Below are 22769 nucleotides of genomic sequence, written 5' to 3' on the forward strand. Positions count from 1 at the left end.
GTCAAAGGCTGTTAGACCTGCCATGAGCCACACAGAATGTGACCCTCGGCCGGGCAGCACGACCACTTTATGAGCCACACAATCACAATGTGACCCTCGGCCGGACCACTTTATGATGGCCCAAAGTAAAGCTCCAGTAACAGTGATTCTCAACCTGTTGGCTGGGGGCCACTGGTGGGCCGTGAGGGTATTGCAAGTATGCCCCAAAATAATAGTAAAAAATGCCATCTTGTACACAGTCACAACCAACTTAACTTAACAGAAAACGTGCCGTGGCCAGATTTATCCTTTGTTGTGAGATTGTATAACAATATTCTATTGTACAATATAATATACTAGACTGAGCACAGGTTTATTGCTAAATTAACAGAACATAAATGTTCATAATTTAAGCAAACGGTACATAATGAAGATGTGAGACAGCGTTGCCAGATACGATCATTTACCCTCTGTACAGTGTACGATCAATAATGCCAAAAACACCCCCATGTAAGCATAATTTCACCATTATCACAAAAAGGTGCATCAATTTACTAAATGCCCTGGCTGCTGATCAAGGATCCAGTTGGACTTTTCACGATACAAAAAAAAGAATCTGATCTGTACTTTAAAAACATTAAAAACTGTCCAGTTTCAGGCTTTTATTTGAGTAAGTGCCAGGAAATTGTCTGCTTCCACGCAGCGCATGTTGTGCATTTTTCTCAAGTGACAGGGTTGTTTCTTGATATATACTATTTTAGTGAAATTACACTTTTTACACTTATGATTTATCTTATTTTGCTGTGTATGACAGTTTTCTTTAAAATATGATAAATTTAAGCCTCCGGTACCATAATTTAACATTTCCCATTTGGCAACACTGATTGAGTGGTCAAAAGTGTTTGGGGAATCAAATGATTGCACACAGGCAAAACAATGCGTCTGTGAGACAAGCTGCTTGATTTGAAGGTGATGCAGTGATTTGTTTCGTTTCTCCACTTCAGAAACACATTTGTGGCCATCTGAATACTAGAGAAGAAACCATGATCTGGTACCACCCAAATTTAGAACAAACATGGGGAAATTCTCATTTTACTGTGGGGTTTTTACCACAAGGGTAGTAAAAACAGAGTTTCTCAACCTGGGATCAGGGGACCACCCACCAGGAGACCCTTACAGGTCTGTAACTCTGAGAGCTAAATTAATACGGAGGGGGTTTGAAATGAAAGAGTTTGAGAAGCACTGGTGTAAAAACACTGATAACAAGTTGAAGTTGTGCAACAGCAGACCTCTGAGCTTGTAGATCTGCAACTTTCTGATTTAAGTGGTTAAAGTAACCCATTTAGACCCGAGGCTGATTCTAAAAACACCTTCAAAATCCGAACCTACGTTTTCTGAAAAACACTCAAATTGTCAATTAAAATAATCATACAAATATGTTGCTATATATATATAGCAACAACAACTAATGCGACAGAGATGTTGTCTCGGACTGAAAGGTAGAACAACGTATACTGTAGGTGTAACAGGTCTAAATGGGCTAACCGGAGAGAACACAGTAAAATCATTAGTATTCATTTAACTCAGAAGAACATACAGATGGTACCACTGTGGATTTTACCGTGTATGAGGGACATGTTGATGCTGTAAGGCCAGGGCACCCAGTGCTGGCTTAAATGACACCCAAGTGTTGGCTGAAAAATGTCACACCAAGAAAAGCTCTCAGGTTTGTGTCAATGCTGTACAGTTGACAAATATTTACTCTCACAGATGAATATGAAGACTGTGTTCTTCACTTACAAGATTACAAAATGTATGTCTTAAGTAGGGATGCAGGATTAATTGGTCATCATATCAGTATCGGCAATATCTGCCATAAAAATGCAATATCGGAATGGAACGATATCAAAATAATAAATTATATCATGTTGGCCAATTTCTTTTTGGATTATATTTGTTTGAATGTGAAACATAAAGCCTTTTGTGATGAAGGCTGCAGATTCAATCAGTGTGTTCTGGGGAAGCTTTCAAAAGGGTCAACAAGATGGAGATTTTTTTATTTAAGTTGTGTGAAATAATATGTGTATCAGTAGGCCTTAAAGACTTAGGTAGTGTAATAAGAATGGACTGTTTGTTTAGAAGTCTGCATTTGCACCCAGAATCACAGTTACTGTATAACAGGTGTAAGGTAAATGGAAACTTGTATACCAATATTGGTATCAGTATCGGTCGATTTGACCTTGCAATTGATCGTTATTCAGATATAAATTTCAAATATCGTGCATCCCTAGTCTGAAGATTTTCAAAACCTTCATTGTAATAAAGACGAGTGCAGTAGGTGCCGTCAATTAACAACTCCCTTCAGACAAACTTGCATGGGTTAACACTAGGGCAGGGCAATTAACTGAAAATAATTGTTTTAATTTCTAATTCAAAATAATTTCTTTTTTTTATAATCAACTAAATTGATTAGTCTGATTAATCACTTACAAAAATAGCAAAAAAAAATAGCACAAGCTCTCAATGTGTCGTATAGTGACACGTTGGACCTTGCAGATCTGCTATTTTTGAAATAATTGTTCCTTTATTGTAATCGAGGCAAAAGTTTGGAATAATCGTGATATTGATTTGAAGTCATATCGCCCAGTCCTAGGTTAACGCCTACCTTCCTGACTATCTCCTATGTTAAAACATCAACCTACGGGTTGAAAAAACAACTCAATCCTACAAGCATGGAGCATCGCAAGAGCCATTGTATAAAGTTTAGAGATCACAGAGTAGCTAAAGAGCATTTTCGTGTTCATATACCATTAAGCTGAAGGTTGCCTTCTTTTCATTGTTCGTCCTAATTATCTCCGCCAGGAGATCATGATTTCAGTCGTGTGTTTGTGTGTCTGTCTGCAGCTCTCACAAACCACTAACAGTGTCATGTTTATTGCGCAAAAAAACGTTGTTTTAACCAAAAGAAAAATCACTTATCCTACCTTTAATGTCCACGCACATTCAACTCCGTCCGAGCTATCAGAGAGAACAATGACATTGAATGTGTACCTTATAAGAGAAGTGGATTGAAGACGGTAAAGACAATGTACAACTCATAATTACATGCCGTGCTAATCTTTCAATCATACTATGTCTGCGCACATTCAACTTGGTCCCAACTGTCTTAAGTCAAAGAGACAGCTGGACAGAGGTATAGGGCATGCCTCCTGGCGGAGATGTGCGCGATTCTGAGCGCACCTTTGTAGTTGAACATTATTGTTTTGTGACGTGTTGATGGGTACACAGAGAGGGGGTTTAACTTCATGACAACAGATGCTGCTGACAAAACTGGTTACCAATGAGAATAAAATGTTGGGGGGGGCTCTCCCAAATCAAAGGCTGCAAAACGACATGCAAAACAGAAAGAAAAAACAGGATATATTTATCAACAGAAGAAGAGTTGGCAAAACAAACTCTTTTCCTGCCCATCTTTTCTTTTTCCGTTTCCAAAATGCTGGGCAACAAAGAGGCAACTAGAGCAGTTCTTGGCCGGCGGGGGATGGATTGGGGAAAACAAAAACCCAACAAACAAATGGCCATTTTCGATCACAATGAATGCGTTTGATCTGATAATTAGACTGGCGCGTCCTGCGACCACCCCCCCCGTGGCTGATTCCATGTCGAGGAGAAGGTGGCCTCCGTCAATACCCTGAGTCACAAACTACATCTGAAGTCTCAAGTCTGTGTTTCCCTTCGGGCTGTCTCTGTTCCTTTAGCATCGTGAATAACACCCCCCCCCCTCCCCGACCCCAAGTGCCTCAGATCAGCACGGGGGGGGGGGGAGACAGCATTATTTTTATGAGAAAGAGAGCGGTGAGCCTCAACCGTTACCGTTCAGTATAGACTTTGAAGTCTTTTTGTTTTTAGAATGCAGAAAGGAGCGGGAGGGCATGGGCACTTGGGGGAGGGACAGGGGATAGTGTTCAAGCTAGCGGGCAGCACTGACTACTGCGCGGGGGGTGGCGGCTGGTGGAGGGCCACTTCACCACACTCCTTTTCTCTATCCTGTTCTGTCGTTGTCCTTTCCTCCATCTGTTATATCGTCGCTGTCGGGCAGAAACCTCGTATCTCCATGTTTCATCATTCTATGTTTTTGTTTTTTTTCCCGTAAATGAATGCCTCGTTGTGTTGTGAATGCCTCGTTCGTTGTACAAGAGTGCCGCCCCAAAAGTAGCAAAAACGCAGACCTACAAGCTCACAACGCGTGTGTGAGCTTGTAGATCTGCTATTTCTTTTTCATTTGAAAGTGGTTAAGTGTGTCTATGGGTTTTATAAATATTGAAACAAAGAAAAGTCTTAACAAGAGCTTGTGACTTGATAATGACTACATTGGATCCATGGGAACGGGGAACAGGGTTGTCGCCCCCCGCCCCCAATTTACTGAAAGGTAACAGTTTTGGACATAGAAGGTTTCCACCCGATAGCGACGATATTCTCTCACTGCTGCTGCTGCTGTTCCTCCAGGTCAGCCCGGCCCTGGGCCTGCTGCTGTGTGTCCACGTGAGCCTGGGGCTCGTCCTGGGCCTGGGGCTCGTCCCGGGCCTGGGCCTGCTCTTGGGGTGGCCCGGCGTTGGTGGCGGGTGGTGGCGGCGGCGGAGGAGGAGGTCCGGGGGCAGGGGCCGGCGGGCGGGGCGGCGCCACCATCTGGTGCTGCCGCTGGCGGTAGGCGATGACGGTGCCCAGCAGCAGGGCGATGACCGTCATGAGGTAGAGGTCCCACTCAGGACCCAGCAGCTGATCCAGGTCCACCTGGATGATCGCCTCCTTCACCTGCTTAGTGGTGCAAGAGTTAATTTAAATAATCAATTAAAAAAGGTAGGGAAGGTGATTTTCTTTGGTTAAAATAAGTGTTAAATAGCTCTATATTCTGATAGTACTCATTGCTATAGAGCAGGGGTCCTCAACAGGCGGACCGCGGTCCATGACCGGACCGCGGGACACCTCTCTGTGGACCCTGGGGAAATTATAATTTAAAAAAAAAAAAAAAAAAAAAAAAGTATTATTATTTATTTATTTTTACCCTAAAACCGAAATAAAGTAACAAAAACGGGGGAAAAAGTACCCGAATCCGCCAAAATCCGCGAAAAAAATTCGCGCGGGCGCGTGCATGTGCGGACCCTAGCCTTATTCAAAAACGTATTTGTGGACCTTCAAGATTTAATGTTGAGGACCCCTGCTATAGAGTGTTTGTTCAGTAACAGGAGTCTCCATGTCTCTCCAGCTCTTTATTAAACAGAAAATGCATTTTGATGTCGGGATACCGATTTTATCCAATCAGGATAGAGAATTCAGACAGGATACAGATTGAACAAGTGAAATTGGAAGTGATGACACAGAGAAATGAGCAGACAAAATAGGAACTGGAACACTATAAAAATGAACCTTATAAATGAGCACTCTCTCCTGATTGGCTGAAATTTTGTTTGAGAGCTGGAGAGACGGGGAGGCCTCTGTTACTGTACAAACACTCTATAGCACTAATTACAATAAGAATATAGTAATAACTATTATAATTTTAACAAAAAAACATGTTGTTTTAACCAAAAGATATCACTTACCCTACCCTTTCAATAAAATAATCTATTAATTGGTACTCACATTGAGATCGTGCAGGTACTGCAGGGCATAGACCAAGCCCAGCTTACACAGTGCCAGGAACACAGGTACCTGGGCGTCAGGACTGGCCTCAGCAGCCATGTCATAGAAGCGCTTGGCCAGGTGGATGTCCTGTGGACACACACACGGAAAAGTCTGCGTGACTGTGCACCTTTGACGATGTACGATTATTCAAACTAATCAATTTAATCGATTATATTTAAAAAGTGATTAATTTGAATACAACTATCACTTTCTTATACAGAAGCAACAATATCGCAAATAGCAGATCGAACAAGCTTACAAGGCAGAAGTCTTGTCTCCACGTTCAGATCTTTGTAGATCTGCTATTTTTGTGCAACGCTGTTGTACACAAAGTATAAATTATGGTTTAAGTTGGTAATCAGATGAATCGATTTAGTTGATTATTTAAAAAAAAAACGAAATGAAAATGTTCTCATTGATGTATAAAAGAATATACATAATGTCTCTGTGGGGTGGAAATGTCCAAAAGTAAATATTTTGGACATAGCTAGATTCTGCCCGACAGCAGAGACATATTGGTCCAGCTGGACTTGACTCGGTAAGCATGCCGTAATGCCCACCTGTTTGATGCCCAGGCCTTTCTCATGCATGTATCCCAAGTTGAACATGGCCTGAGCGCTGTGCTGCTGCTCTGAGGCCAGTCTGTAGTGGATGACGGCCGTCTCATAGTCCACATCTGTCCCGTAGCCATAGAAGTGGTAGTCGCCCAGTTTTATCCTCGCCACAGTATAACCTGGGGGGGGAAAGTATACAATACCTTTATCAAATACACTGGCTTTCACGTACGAGAGATTTAACAGGTCAAACAGTACTGACTCCCTAGTTCTTATTTAAAGACGTCATAAAGTAAGCCTTCGCAAGCCATGTGGCCCATAGGGCAGGAGCCTATGTCCTGTTTCTGTAGCGCGAGGCAGCCTGATGTACAAGAACAACACCGACTGGACATGACGCTAGTACAGTATGTCGCAGGGACTTACCCCCAATCCAACCCTTGATGCTGAGTGCCAAGCACTGGGGTCCCATCGGGTCCCATTTTTATTGTTTTTGGTATGACTCAGCCGGGGAACAAACCCAGACGTCCCAATCTCAGGGCGGACACTAACCACAAGGGCACTGAGTTAGTTAGTGGTTGCTACGTTTGCATTTGACAGGAAGTAATTTATTTTCATTTTTTCTACATCCATTGATACAGTAGGCATCTCCTCATTGCTAAGTATTTTTCATTTCATTGCCACTTTAATGTTTAGGTAAGGTAGAGTTAAAAATCTGTGTCAATTCAGAAACCGTATAGTTGCAATATTGAGATTTATCACTTGCTTTCTTCTCTATAATGCATAAGGTTCCTAAATCGAATGGCGGGCATCTCGGGAGAAAATAAACTGGGAACAAAAAAAACTAAATAATAAGATTGGTGTCATTCCCTGTAGCAGAGGGTGAAAATCTGCAGCTGCCAAAACGTAGCAGCTGGCACCTGCAGATTCTAGTACCACTCTTTGTCATAGGCTCTCTGAGGCAGAACAAACACGACTGGTGCATTATCTGACAATTTGCAGAGGCGGGAATGAACTACAGCCTACCACTGTGCAGTCCCTTTAAAAACAAAATGGAGAGCAAAGTCACAGTGAAATACTGCTGGTTTGGTTGGGTTGGGGGTGGGGGGGGGGTGGTGGGGGGTAGTATGGACTGACCCTGTGCTGCGGCTCTGGTCCAGTGGAGCAAAGCCCGCGGGTAGGTCTCATTCTCAGTGAAGAGCCGACCTCCTTCTGCTTCAAAAACCACACAGAGACAAAATAAACACACAACACAAACAGCATCCGGCGGTTAACATGTCGACTAACAACACAAGAACGATTTCACTCATGTCTTACTTTTAATATAGTTATACTCTTTTGTATAATTAATAATATTCATTGCCATAGTCTCATTTGCAATCTGAGGAAACTAAACTTAAATGTCTTTTAAGAATGTTAAAGGTAGGGTAAGTGATATTTTTTGGTTAAAACAAAAAGTATTTTGTTAAAAGGTTAAAATACTATATTCTGATAGTAATCATTGCTATAGAGTGTTTGTTCAGTAACAGATGTCTCCATGTCTCTTCAGCTCTTTAATAAACAGAAAATACATTTTTCGGTAGGTGTCAAAATCTCAGCCAATCAGGAGAAAGTACCCATTTTTAGTTTGTATAGTGTTCCAGTTAAAATTTTGTCTGCTCATTTCTTAGTGTCATCACTTCCAATTTCACTTGTTTAATCTATATCCTGATTGAGTTCTCTGTCCTGGTTGGATAAAATTGGAAATGAAACTAAAAAAAAAAAAAAAAAAAATACAAAATACATTTTCTGTTTTATAAAGAGCTGGAGAGACATGGAGACTCTTTATATGGACAGGACACTCTATAGTAACGAGCACTATCAGAACATAGACCCATTTTGCAATTATTTGAATAATTGCAAATCACTTACCCTACCTTTAAGTTTATTTATTTAAATGTATTCATTTTACTACTATGAGAGTACTATGTACTATGAAAGTGTGCAAATGGAACCAAATGAACTCATTATAACGAGTCCATTTAGTTCCATTTGTACACTCTCAAAGAGATAAATTGAACACTCAGGATTTTACGAAGTATTGAAGTTGGTTCAGAATACATGTGTGGGATGTTTTTTGTTCCTCTTACCCTGGTCCAGAATGAAGGCCACGTTGCTCTGTGCCACCTCGTAGCCCTGCTCGGCCAGCAGCAGGTACTGGATCAGCGCCGCGTCCATGTCGCCCTCCTTGAAGCTGCCGTAGGCCGCCGCCAGGCGCTCTGACCAGCGGCCGCGCTCGCACACGTTCTTGAAGAGCTGCAAACACCAGACGGTGGTGAGCAGTGGTGGAAAAAGTACTCAATGTTTTTACTTAAGTAAAAGTATCAATACTGCAATGTAGAAATACTCTGTTACAAGTAAATGTCCGGAATTCAAAATCTACTTAAAAAGCGAACATTTGTACCCCCCAGAAGCAAAGATTTGAGTTACAAATGTTAGCTTTAAAAATATATATATTCAAAAATGGGCACAAAGGTTCAAGATTTTTCAAAAATAGCAGATCTACAAGCTCATAGCGCAGCACTCGGTGCGGCGCTGTGAGCTTGGATATCTGCTATTTTTGAATAGCCAAAGAAACCTAAAATGACAGAAGCGTTCCCGGATTGAACGGGTTAACAGTATTTTTGTGTCGTGGCATTGCTACTTTTATACAGTGAGACACACAAAGTCACAGAACTGCACACGCTGGCAAAAGGCCCTCATGTTCAAACACACTGGCTCTAATTGGCACCAGAGGGAATGGAGGGAAGGAGATAAGAGGAGGAGAGGCTGAAGACAGTGGATTTCAAAAGAACCCTACTTAAAAAAATATATAAGAGAAACCGCAGAAGGCTCTGGTCGAGAAGTCGACGTTCAAAACTACTACAGCCTTGCACAAGATCGCACCCTGGTGTCGAATGTAAACTGTAAACAAATAAGAGCTAATAACACGTCGATGTATCTGTCAATTGAGGAGGAATTGTGGTAAAGCCCATCCACAAACTCTACTGCCGATAGCTTGTAGATCGGCTATTTTCCATGCTTCACATAGAAGACATTCTGGCTTCTATGGAATCTAAATGACTGAAATCAGTCATGGCGACTGAGAACTTTAGCCCATTTATTAGACCCGAGGCCGATTCTAAAAATGTCATCTAAATCCTAACGTAAGGTTTTTGAAAAACGTATGTTTCTATATCAGTGGTGCTCAAAATCTTTCATGTCAAGGACCCCCAAAATTATATGTATTTGGCCGTGGACCCCCATCTCAAAATATTGTGTTCCAGGGACCCCCAGAAGCAAAGATTTGAGTTAAAAATGTTCGCTTTAAAAAAAGATTTGCACAAATTTGCACAATAAAAAAAAAAAAAGCAGATCTACAAGCTCATAGCGCAGCACTCAGTGCTATGCTATGAGCTTGTATATCTGCTATTTTTGAATAGCCCCCCAAAAAAATCTTCCCGGTCTAGATGGATTAATGCATGATATCATAGTCAGCATGCCATGGCACAGGCCTGGCTATTGTTTAGGGAACTAGTAACTACTGTACCACCACCATGTACTTCTTCCATGAGCTCATGTATTAAACTTGATGCATTTAAGGGCATCATAAAGGATGTAGTGAAGGCAGCATGTCATCGTTTTTTCTTGGGAGGCCATCGTGTTTTTTATTGTGGATTTTATATACATGAATGTTCCATACTGTATGTTGCATTTTAATGTGTCGTTTTTATATGGCTGCTATCTTGCCCAGGTCTTTCTTGTAAAAGAGATTTCTGATCCCAATGAGACTTGGTAAAATAAAAAAGGTCTTTGACTCCATTTGCCTCAACAATTACTAATTGATACAGAATTCCATGACACAAGGCCATCAGAAGAAACTGACTGTGTGTGTCCGTGTGCTTAAGACACTTAAAAACACTTTCAACCTGAAGTCCCTAATTTGAGCATGTCATTGGAGGCAAACAAAATTCAAAATAGCAGACCTACACGCTCAAGTAGACCAGGTATTTTCACTATTTTGTCGTATGACAAAGTAGTATATATTCTTTTTTTTTATTTTTTTTATCCCGCGATTTTTGTAACCCTTTTTTTTTCACCCGGTGCCAATTTCCTAAGTGATCCTGGGCGCTACACCAGCCCTACACCAGCACTACACCAGTCCCCCAAAGCCTATGGCCGAGCTCATGCTTCCTTCAATGCATGAGAGCCAACTGACCTTCTTGTCACCTGACAGGGGGGAGTTTCCCTGGTTGGACGTAGCGCGTGGAAGGAACACGTTATTCCAACCAGTTCCCTTCCCCTCCATCAGGCGCCCCGGCTGTCATGGGGGAGGCGGTATAGCGACCAGGATTACTACATGTTTTTGTGAGGGTATTAACTACCCTAGGAGACACAGGGAGAACATGCAAACTCCACACATAGTAGGCCCTTTCTCCAACCCCACCTAGGGTATGGGCGCTGATGACACGGAGGAGAAGACACGCCCCCAGTGCCCACAGCGTCCCTGGCGGGAATCGAACCCAGGACCTTCTAGCTGTGAGGCGACAGCACTACCGACTGCGCCACCGTGCCACCTGTAGTAGTATATATTCTTAAACAGTTATCCCCTAACAGCTCCCCACCAAGGACTTGTAAAAAAGCCATCTGAGCGAGCCATCTTCTGGGTGAATGCATAAATGTCATTTCCCCTACCCCATAGGGTGATACAACACTCCCCTGCCCCTTTCCATACCTCCACAGCTGTGTGACAGGAGCGCATGACGCCCGTGCCGGTGGCGTGCATCTGGGCCAGGTTGTAGAAGGCCAGGATGTGGCCGGCCTGAGATGCCAGGTTGAAGAACTTGAGGGCTTGCTTGTAGTCTCGCTTCACCCCGATGCCATCTGGAGAGCAGGTGTACAACAGTTAATCCAAATAATCGAGATTTAATTGATTCGAAAAAATAATTGATGATCTAATAAAATAATAGATTAATCTGCCCCTATTTTGGGCATGTCGTTTACAGGGAAAATAGCAGATCTAAAGCTCACAACGCGTCGCATTGTGAGCTTGTAGAACTGCTATTTTCACTAGTTGTGAACGACACCTTTTGTGCGAGTATAAAAACAGTATAAAATGACACTTAAAATGGTTTTCAATTTGTTGATATATATATAAAAATAAAAATAAATCTTGATTATCAATAAATAAAAAATGTAATCGATAGAAAAATCGCTAAGAAAATAATCCATAGTTGCAGGCAAACTGCAGGACAAAGACAAATAATAGAATTTATACAGAGGGAGAAGTAGTGTGAAAAATTGACACATTTGTGGGAGAGAGCCCAGAGGTTTTCAAGGCTTCTGAAGCAATAATATAAATCTGACAGTGCCACCCAATGGCCATCAAAGACTGGAAGGACATTCACCAGGAGAATTAAGGTGCTGCGCAGCAATATTTTTCCAGGAAGTGAAAAGGACATCTAACAGCAACATTTCACTGCCAACATCAAGGTGCCACCCTACAGATTCACATCTCTTACATTGTGTTGTAAGGTCCTATATCAGTCTAATGTGCTGGTCGCATTTCCCATGAGGGGCCAGTGGTATGCCCAAATACTAGAGCCATACCAATATATCACTTTAACAGATATATCGGCCATTCTTTTTTTCTACATTGGTATCAGCAATTATGTTGTGAGCATTTGTTGAAAGGTTGTAGATGGGCTACTTTTGATAGGTTCAATAAAAAGTGATGTTTATTTCTACAAGTTTTTTGCATATAAGTTAAATGTTCATTTTTAATCAAATAGAAAATGTTGTCAAAACATCGGTAACTGGTGAATCAGGAGCAGGGCCCAAAAGTCTGGCATCAGTCAGTTGACTCTAGTTATTTGAGGTCAACTCAAGTGCAAAGAGAAAGATGCACACAGGCACACACTCACACACACACACACACAAAACACTCACTGTAATACATGGTGCCTAGTTGAAGCTGCCCATCGACCCAACCCTGTTCTGCTGCCTTCTGGAAGTACTTGAGGGCAAGCTCATAATTCTGAGGACACAAACACACACACACACACACACACACACACACACACACGCACAGAGTATTAACATAATAAATATACTGACTTCAGTCAAGAAATCTAATTTGTTTATTTATTTATTCATTTTCTTGCCATGACCTTGGGGGTAAAAACTAATTTACACTTTATAAATCTGGGCACAATTCCATTTGCTCTGAATGATGTCTTCAAATTATTATTTTTGACACTACATTGGCAATGTCTGCAGTTAAAAATAGATGTGGACTGGGTGAGGACAGGTCACGTCAGGGCACACAACAGGTGTTTAGTGTGTCTTACCACAGGGACACCCCTCCCGTATAGGTAGGCCATGCCCAGCCCGCTCTGTCCCACTGGGTTACCCTGAAGGCAGACAAAACACTGCATGACTCACAGCTCAATGCTAGTAGGAACCTTGACATTTGAACAAAACGATAACACACCATCTCAATGATATACAAATGTCATATTCTTACTACTATTTTCCATCCATTTACTCTTAATATTCTACTTTTCTGTAGTATTTTACTGACCCCTAATAGTGTTCATTGATCTCCATGCCCCTCTTGGGGAGTCAATGTGTAAACATTTGTGGTTGTATTAATGAATGGATTTGTGATCTGTGATTGACTTTTTGCACATGTTGGTTGTGGTACAGTGTGATGCCAGGGTTAACTTGGTTAAGGACATTTCCGTGAGTGCTAGCATTCTCTTTGCTTGAAAAATACTATGCTCCTAGTATCTGTGTTAAGTTAGACTATGATAATAATGGTGATCAAAGAGGGCTGAGCTCTCACCAGGTCTGAGGCCTTCTTGAAGTACTGCAAGGCGGTCTCATTGTTCTGAGGGACGAACTCACTGCCTTCTGAATACATCTGAGGGGAAGAAAAGAGAAGCAAGGAAGCCAAGAGGAATGGAAATCAGTTGTTCTCAACCCTTTTCATGTCAAGGACCCCCAAAATGATATGTATTTGGCTGCAGACCACCATCTCAAAAATATGAGACCTCCAGAAACAAAGATTTGAGTGACGTGCTTGTGATGGGCTTGTATATCTGCTATTTTTGAATAGTCAAAGTACAAAATATCGTTTAAGCTGTTAAAATGATTGTGCCAATGTTCTACAATATTGGAACATATTTTTGATCCATCACAAACCGATTGATATTGAGAAACACCAGCTAGTATGACGCAGTTACAGTAAGCGCTGCGGCTTGACACTTTTAGGATTGACCCGATCTGTTAAAACCTTATGAAAGAAAATCACAAAAACACTTTTCCAAACACATCTCACCCACCTTGCCTAGGAAAGCCATGGCGTGTGTATTCCCTGCATTTGCCGCCTGGTTAAAGTAATCATACGCTCTCTGTTAGAAAACATAGGAACAGAAAACAACAGGGGTGTTACAAAGGATTGCACCGTGCCAGGTATCGAATCCGAACAGCATTTCATATATTTACTTGCATGTTTAGTACAGCTTGCAAGAGGTTACCTGGTGATTCTGTTCCACCCCACGTCCTCCATGTAGGTGTAGCTGGCCTAGTCCCACCTGTTGGAACAACCAATGATGATGAGGTCAATGTCACAATGTCCCATCCATGCTCCTTATCGTTCCAATTCAAAGTAATGGCCATGGACAGTGAGCATTCTACTTCTACACAAATATTTGGATTTGATTTCTTCATTAGATCCTCATTAGATAATGTCCTGTTACAGCAGGTATTCTTCCTGGACTCACACCCACACTGTGTCTATATTAATACCCTGGATGTGATTTGATAAAAGGCCTTAGGGAAATTAATTGTGTATGAATCTTACTAGTACTACTATTACTATTTCATGCTGTATGATATCACCTAGTGTGAATCTATTAAAAACAGATTATTATTAAGTGGTTGTGCCAAAAGGACATTATTCATACTAGTAGAATCACTACTATCAGTGAAACATGAGGCAATACCAATGTGCTTAATAACCACTATATATACACCTTTTTGACCGGTGGCCCCCAAGGTTCTATACTCGGCCACCTCCTTTTTTCCCTCTACACCAAATCTCTTCACTCAAAATAGCCAATCTTGTAGATATACTATTTTCACCAAATGTTCACGCCAGAATAGGGATGTGGTTAATTTATACTTCATCTTACGATGGTGTCGCACGGCGGAAATAGCAGATCTACAAGCCTGCTTGTAGATGCATTGTGAACTTGTAGATTCTAAATATCGGTTGACATATCGTTGCTGTCAAGCAGAAATCCATATTTAAACTTTTTGTGTTTTTTCGTGTATTAATGCCCTACGACTACGTGATCATACTACAGAGTCACACAAAAGCATCAAAAGTAGCAGATCCACAAGCACGAAACGTGGTGCGAAGCGACAACTTTTGAGCTTGTAGATCGGCTACTTTTGCCATTTTAGAATTTGAATGCTGAAAAGTATTGGACACAGTTTCCACCCGACAGAGACGATATATTTTGGGTTCATTGCCCGGCCCTACCTGAGCCTGAACGTCTCCCTTCTCAGCCAGGAACTGGTAGTACTGGATGAGGTCCTCCTCCAGCATGCCGCTGGTGGAGCCGGGGTTCTCCACCTCATCCAGGAGCCTGATCCTCTGCACAGCACTGCCTCCTGTCAGGGACACATCACTGGCCACTGGACAGAGGGGAGTGGGAGGGAAATGGATGGGGAAACAATGATACTTGAGGAAAGAAATATAGGAGGAAAAAAATGGTTTGCAAACTTTTACGGCCAAAAGCCCAAGCCATCGGGAGAAGGGTTTATTTATCTGTATGAATGTCTGTCAATCTGTCCCTTCTCAAAAGTAGACCATTCACAGTTCATTCTCAAAGTGGGGTAAGCATTTTGTACTTATAGGTGAAGTATTCATAAAGATCTGCATTTTCAATTGGTCAAACAAGGCATAGACCCGTCCCCACACTACATTCCTATAAGCAGCCAGGCTGTATAACGTGGCTTCATTCACAAACTGCACACATAGAACGTTTACCATCGATTACTAAAGATTGGAGATCACACCACATTTAGACAATCTATCATGTTTCTATTTTTTCCTATTAAACAATGATGCTTGTTCATATATCATGTAGTCCAAATTTATATTTGAACAATGATATCGACCATTAAATTTTTCCTGATTTGTTCTGCCTTATGTGTGTGATATGAGTTTTTTTTAATAAAAGGGGTGATAAAAGGGAGATTCTCACCTTGATTTGCCACCAGTCTATAATGTGTCAGTGCTGACTCACAGCTCTGGGGAACTCCCACACCTCCCCAGTACCTGTAACCCTAATAAAACAAGTACACAAACATGTCAAACCTTTTATTCTTGTTAAGTAATGAGGATGGAGACACTGTGGACTTTAACATCATTAACCAAACAACTTACCAGAATCATATGAGCCACAAGGTTTCCACCCAGTGCCCCGAAAGTGTAGTACACCAAAGCCTGGAAAATGTACAAAATAATAATGTAATGCTTAATTACTATTGGGAAAGCAGCAAACATGATATCAGTCAAAACACTTAAAAAAAAGGAGTACCTTAGCTTGACTGGAGTTCACTCCCAGCCCTGCAGCATACAAAAAGCCCAAAGCCTATGGAGAACAAAGACAAAAGAAATAAGCCCAATTAGCGTTCTAAAAAATGAGCGCCCCACGCTATTCTTGTGTGAGCTGTGTTCAGTTTGAGGTTTATAGGTAAAGAGCTGTACCGTCTGAGCCTTGGGTGAACCCTCCATGGCGAGTCTCTCAAACAGGTCTTTGGCCTTGTGGACGTTCTGGCTCATGTAGTCTCCAAACAGCAGCGCATAGGCAACCTTCTCCATGGCTTTGTGGTGGCCTTTCTCTGCCACTTTCAGCAGCTTCTCATACAACCTGGAGAGAGCAGAGTAGGGGAATTACACACGGGTATTACGCTAGAAACCCACACGGCAGTGACGGCAAGCAAGCTTTTTCCACTCCCATGTTAATGAATAAAGCTGTCCTGACCGGCCATTCACGGACGTTTTTTTTTAATGCGCTGGGTGGGTTTTTCTGCGCCATTTTCTTGTACACATGGAGTTATGAACGGTAATGTAACACACATCATCTTTCTTTTCTTTTTTTTTTACAAACAACTATAAATATCCTCACAACCACAAAAATGAAATGCCATAACTAGTGAACCATGACTAGTTTCAGTTCAAAATAAAACAGCATGGGGTGATAGTAGAGGCTAAACAACAGACGGGGGAGTAGTAGCAGGAAGTAGTACTCACTCTTTTTTCTGGCTCCTCCTGGTGGTGGAATTGAGCATACGGAGCACGCCCTGATACTGCTCCTCTGCTTCTTCAGCCTGACGCCTCAGCTCTGCCTGCTCCTCAGCTAAACAGAGACAACACAACCCAGGAGGAACGTCAATACACACCCAAAGAAAAGCAAGGCAAAGCTCTACAGCAGTGGTTCTCAACCAGTGGTCCGGGGACCACGAGTGGTCCTTGAGGGGGTTCCAGGTGGTCCCCAGCAAAATGATGAAGAGTTGGTTGGTAACCAAATGGACCCTTATAAATCTTTAACTCTTGATTCCTGTCTGTCTCATTATTGTGTTATGAGTGCCCCATCCAGATTCTGCTTACAGAGGGCCCACTGGTCGGCCGCGAGGGTAATACAAGTGGACCCCCAAAAGATTTTAACTAATGGAAGTATTTTTTTATTTTAAAACCTTGAAATTATGTGTTTGCATAGTGATACTAATAAAAACGTAAAAGTATACTACAGTACACGTTGGTTCCATTGATCCAAAGCCGAAACACAATCAATCGACTGATCATTAAATTAACATGCTCTGGAAAAGCAGTCCGGCCCACCCATCTGACCACTTAACACAGAAGCCGAATGGCTGCCGTGTTATGTGGTCAGATGGGTGGGCCGCCAACGCTTTCAAGATTTTCAAGTGGAAAATCTTGTACCAGAAGAGATTGGGAACAACTACTGCTCTACAGTAGACTCTTCATACCTCTGCCCTCTACAGCTGCTATTCTCGGTTTCAATTCTTATTGCGGTTTCAATTCTTATTGCGGTTTCAATTCTTATTTGAATAGTTGAAACAACCGATTTCAAATTAGTATCATTCTCCGTCAGTAGACGTCCATGGCTGCCGAATGAATAGAGGTGAAAGTTTACATATGGGTTGATGTTTGGGTGACACCGAATGGCATTCACTTGAGTCAAAAGTCTTCATTTAACCCATTAAGACTGAGAAAGCATCTGTGTCATTTTAGGTTTTGGCTATAGCTATTATTTGTATACTTTGGCTATTTTAGAATAATCTTGAACATTTGTGCAAATCTTTGAATATATAATTTTTTTCTAGATCTACAAGCTCGTAGTGAGGCACTCTGTGCCGTGCTATGAGCTTGTAGATCTGCTATTTATTTGAATAGCCAAAGAAATCTTAAAAAGACACAGATGCATTCCCGGTCTTAATGGGTTCAAAAGTCTTAGTTTCATGGTCAAAACGTACTTTCACAGAAGCCCCATTTCTTCTCGTGGTCGTAGTCGTAGGTGGTGGCACACCAGAGCCGTCCATCCCCCCTGCCGTCGGTGGTACAGTCAGAGTACTCCTTCCCCTGGAACAGGAAGGGGAAGATGCAGGGCTCTCCATTGGCTGTACCTCCATTCACCACAGGAACTGCATCAACCAGTAAAAGGAGGGAAAAGAATTAGAGAGCTAGGCCGATTGCAGGTTTTTGCGTCCAATGCTGTTAAAACAATTGGCTATTTTTTTTTACACTTTTGCCTATACTGACATGCCCAAAATAGGGACGCCAGGTTGAAATTTGTTAAAAATCAGGACATATCGGCTACATAATTGCAGATACCGAAGTCCTCAAAAAAGTTAAATAATGGCCGATATATCGACCAGACCACTACATGGATCTTGCTCTATAAGGCACAGGCAGAATGTGGACAGGTAGCAGAAAGGATGTGTTAACGTTAAGGCTGTACTAAAACAGAGCTGTGCAGAGTGAACCAATACTAAAAATAAACACCTTATAAATTACGACCACAATTACAACATGAAGTAAATAGTAAACAACATGTAACATGAATCCTCTTCGGTACAAACTACTGTACAGTACATGATAAGCGTCATGTGACATAACCACTGTTGCACGGACTGAACTTGTAGTCCCCTAGTAGAAATGTGATGTAATAGACTCACTGCAAGGGTTGTCACAGGTGTGTTTGTGTGTTTAATTTCTCATGGGGGTGAGAATATTTGCCCTGAACTGCAACCACGACACAGCCTTGCTCAGAAAATGTGACAAAAACTAGCCTCACAGACAAGACCACATTGATGGGCAACCATAAGTTCACATTAGATGCCATCATCTTGGGGTGTAAGAGGCACAAGTCACTTTACCGCTTCTGCATGCTCATGTGTGTTTACATTAGATGTTACATAATATATTTACATTAGATGTTCATAGGTGAAAGAACAATGAACAAAGCACAGCACCCTTTCTTTTTTGGCACCTCAAGTGCTAGGAGTGCTAAATGGATAAAACGGTTTCTGTCCACTAACTGACACTGTTATGTACATATACGTTACCATAAGTTGCTGGCTTTCAAAGATGGTTGTAACTTTGATACTAATTTGACTTCCATGTTGTTGTTTATGAGTTTTATCTGCTGAAATATGAGAAAAATTCCTGACACTTACTAGTGATAGGCTCATATTTAAGCTGCATTTATCCTTACGGCATTTTTTTCACCCGGGAAACGTATCTTTATATAAACACTGTTTACAGAAGCACTGTGCAACATAACTCAGGGAGGCCCTTGAAATAACACCTCTCCACACATACTGACATGCGACAACAGGGATGTGTGGAGACTGAGGTGTTATCTCAAGTGTTTGACTTGGTAGTACTCTCTCACAGGCCCCGTCCACTCCACACGGTGGTCAGTGTTGACAGGCTGTCAATCGACAGTCTCGCAATGACAGTCCTATTTTAGCATTTTCATGTGAACAGAGATTCCGTAATAACCGTGCTTGTTTAGACAGAATTCATTTCTTAAACAGAGGAGGGAAAAACACGATTTTACAAATCTCTGTGTACGCGTCGACTAGGCCTCAGAGTTAAATAAACACTGACAATTTTGCTTCGTTGCAGCAGCACACCAACTCATAATAATCCCTGTTTTAAACAGACAACGTGCAGACAGACAAATACCGGTAATCAACAGTCATCCCATGATTCCTGCTTTACACATACAAGTAGACAGACACAAACCAACAGACAACTCATGGTCCCTGCTTTACACATAGACGTGTAGGTACTAGACAGAAACTTAAACCATTAGACAAGCAGAAAAATGTGGAGGGGGCAGACGACTGGAATTGGTTTACGAAAAGGCCTACAAGTTATAATTTCAAGGTAATAATTCCCATCGAGGCTTCAGAACTTTAAGTATTACAAGCACGTGTCCAATCCATGCACGCTCAACATGAGCACAAGACTGGCAGATTTTGATACCATCTGCCCTGCTCCTCCAGATTGAAACCACCAACGCATTTTTGTCCAACAATTCAAAGTGGCTAATTTAACCCTCTAAGTGTCTGGCATTTTGTTTTAAAAGACAAAATAACAATCCTTTTTGGTCATGGGTGGTATGGCCGACTTTAAGCATCAGAATGATGCATTAAGTTTGCCAGCCCAAAGTAGCTGTTAAATAGACTAACTGAGCAGCCAGAGACAAAAACTACAAGCTTTTTGCTGGTGGCTTGTTGCGAGAAAGCACCCTCTCTCATTGGTGGGTAGCTCTCTGCTAATAGCTGTGTGCATACCCAAAGCACAAGTACTGTAGCCAAGATGCTGGATGAAAGTTAAAAAAATAATTTCACCTACTTATTTACATCTGTAAACCTGTGAGGTGATAATAAAGCTTTTAAATTCTGATTTGTAGACAGACAGACAGACATAACTGCACACTTGCTGCAATTCAAGCTTACATGTTTGAGTGTATAATATACTTTTTATATCTTTTCAATGCAGTATCTCACTGGCTCTCACCCTCTTTAGGCTTCTCTACAATGGGAGGAGGCTGGGTGGGCAAATCCTCCTTCTCCTCCCCCTCCAGCAATCCCTCATCTGGGTGTCCATCATCCCTCAACTTTCTGTTATCCTCAGCGGGTTGGGAATCCTCCCTGCCAGAGGTCAGAGTGGCACCTGCTACGATCCTGGAGCCCACCGGGACCTCATCCTCTTCAGAGTCTGGCTCGTGGTATGACTAGAGGGAGAAAGACACGATGTGAGCTTGTAGATCGGCTATTTTTTGGCAAAGAGGTTTGGATAGAGGGAAAAAAAGAGTGCACCAGGTGCAGAGCCAAAGGTCAAGTTTGCTAAGTATTGTGGGTGTACTGTAGGTGGTTAAATGTCTGAAAATACATTAACATGAATCCAACATATTAATAGAAAATATAATGTTTAAAACAAACAAACAAAAAACATTAATTTACACAACGCTGACGATAGTGGAGTCAAACAAGTCTATGAAGCCATCTATGAAATCTATGAAAAAGTTTAATCTGCAAACAAATCTTATACATGTAGTAACAGGGGGTCCCTGCTTCATCTCTCTCTCAATTGGTCCTATAGACTGAACAACGTTGAAGACCCCTGATTTAACAAATAACTAATAGCCGTAACAGTAACACTTACCTTTAACTCTGGACTTGTATCATCATTCGCGAGTTGCTCTTCATCTGCAAAAAATCAAACATGTCAGTGCTGTGTACTTACTAACCTGTCAATAACAGGTGGCACACGGGTTTAAGAAGGTCGGCAACTGACATTCAGTGGTGGGTTTACTCAAGTACTGTACTTAATTACAATTTTGGGGTATTTTTACTTTACTGGAGTATTTCTAATTTGCAGTACTACTCCACTACATCTCAGAGGCAAATATTCTACTTTTACTCCATAACAATTATTTGAAAACTTTAGTTACTGGTTACTTTGTGGATTTAGATTATTATTACAAAACATACCCTAACCACTTCAGCCCTATATATACTTAGCGTATTTGATCTGCTATTTTCAAAGGATTTTAATACATTTTATACATTTGAAAACTTGTGAAATGGGACATTACTGCATAATGAGTACTTTTACCTTTGGTACTTTAAGTTTAAAAACAATCTAACTTTTGTACTTTTACTCAAGAATTACTTATAATCAATTAATTATAATTTCAGACTTTTACTTGTAACAGTACATCTACATTGCAGTATTGATACTTTTACTTAAAGGGGAAATCCACCCATTTTCAATATTTAACTATGTCATTAATATAGCATAAAGGAGTTGTGTGGAAATAAGAAAAAATTTTAAAAAGAAATAACATTGCAAAAAAATTTAACATTGCAAAAAAATTAACATTGCAAATTACACTGTGATGACTCATCATGGTGTAATTTGCAATGTTAATTTTTTTGCAATGTTAAATTTTTTTGCAATGTTGTTTTTTTTTTTAATTTTTTCTTATTTCCACACAACTCCTTTATGCTATATTAATGACATAGTTAAATATTGAAAATGGGTGGATTTCCCCTTTAAGTAAACAAAAATATGACCACTTCTTCCACCACTGCTGACATTATTAGATCAAATGACACGCGTCTGTTTCTCACTTACCAGCAATTATTCCAGTTGCGAAGAAAATCAGCATAAGTGCCAAAAAAGTAAGTGACCTCGCCGTCTTTATTGACCCTTTAAATCCCATTGTGTTGATGATAAGCCAACAATCTCCTACAACTAATAGCTACTGATAGTTCCACCACATAACACGCACTTACAGTCTCCTTGAGTCCCACATGAAAAACAATAACAATCTATAATCTAGTCTCCATTGAGACAGATGACAACTTAGTTAATGTTGGCTATTCATCCCAATAATTAATATAATGATATGCTAGCAAACTGAGGGCTACTTGGGCTAGTTATGGTTCGCTAAACTGCGTTAGCAGACAAGCTATAGCTGACGTTTAGACAGCGAAGCAACAGACGTCGTAAACACAATTATTGATACAGACATTGCTTATACATTACTAAACGTTGCTTGATTTAAAAAAAACACCATATTATTATCGCTTTTGGCAACGACGTGGAAAAACCGACTGCAAGTAAAGTAAAGCCTCAGATAGAACATAGACAACACTTCCTGTTTTGCCTACCACGGTTCCGCCAATCATCAGAGCGCTCTGCGAGACGTTGACCAATCGGTGGAAGCGAGAACGGTGTCGTCCAATCGGGTGCGTACACAGTTAACCTCGCGTCATCACCAGTCTTTCCACTTCAGAGGAAAGCCTGGTGTTCATTCTAAACTGGCCCGTGTGATCCGGTTTAGGGAAAAAGGACGAATAGAACCATGTTTCCGGTGGTTGGTTCCGGTTGGCGTCGCATTGTTTTTGTTCCCCACC

At 41.3% G+C, this 22769-nt stretch overlaps 1 protein-coding gene across 4 annotated transcripts; it reads right to left on the reverse strand.

Moving 5' to 3' along the window:
- Positions 1-1701: 1701 nt before the first annotated feature.
- LOC308103730 (protein sel-1 homolog 1-like) lies at positions 1702-22500 on the reverse strand. Of its 4 annotated transcripts, none has more exons than XM_080453868.1 (21): positions 21985-22500; positions 21010-21053; positions 20362-20578; positions 17805-17972; positions 16561-16666; positions 16015-16177; positions 15845-15898; positions 15691-15750; positions 15509-15590; positions 14782-14936; positions 13772-13828; positions 13577-13645; positions 13078-13155; positions 12581-12643; positions 12180-12267; positions 10966-11114; positions 8342-8507; positions 7350-7424; positions 6222-6394; positions 5620-5748; positions 1702-4791 (listed from the first exon to the last, which is right to left on the reverse strand). In XM_080453868.1, the coding sequence occupies exons 1-21, from the start codon at positions 22070-22072 to the stop codon at positions 4459-4461; spliced, it is 2517 nt and encodes an 838-aa protein (XP_080309994.1). In that variant the 5' UTR covers positions 22073-22500; the 3' UTR covers positions 1702-4458. The 4 variants fall into 4 exon arrangements, with proteins under 4 accessions (XP_080309994.1, XP_080309993.1, XP_080309992.1 ...); XM_080453867.1 differs by having other exon boundaries at positions 1702-4794; XM_080453866.1 differs by having other exon boundaries at positions 7350-7427.
- Positions 22501-22769: the final 269 nt, after the last annotated feature.

This window comes from Gymnoscopelus braueri (assembly GCF_963280865.1).
Source record: "Gymnoscopelus braueri genome assembly, chromosome: 16".
Lineage (NCBI taxonomy): Eukaryota > Metazoa > Chordata > Actinopteri > Myctophiformes > Myctophidae > Gymnoscopelus > Gymnoscopelus braueri.

What these genes read in the sequence shown, in the direction of transcription:
- LOC308103730 (XM_080453865.1), bottom strand. Translation starts at nt 22,072, where the DNA reads ATGGGATTTAAAGGGTCAATAAAGACGGCGAGGTCACTTACTTTTTTG. An exon ending in CGCAACTGGAATAATTGCTG is followed by an intron (nt 21,054 to 21,984) that starts GTAAGTGAGAAA and finishes GATTTTTTGCAG; the next exon opens with ATGAAGAGCAACTCGCGAAT. An exon ending in AGGGAGACGTTCAGGCTCAG is followed by an intron (nt 13,829 to 14,781) that starts GTAGGGCCGGGC and finishes TTGTTCCAACAG; the next exon opens with GTGGGACTAGGCCAGCTACA.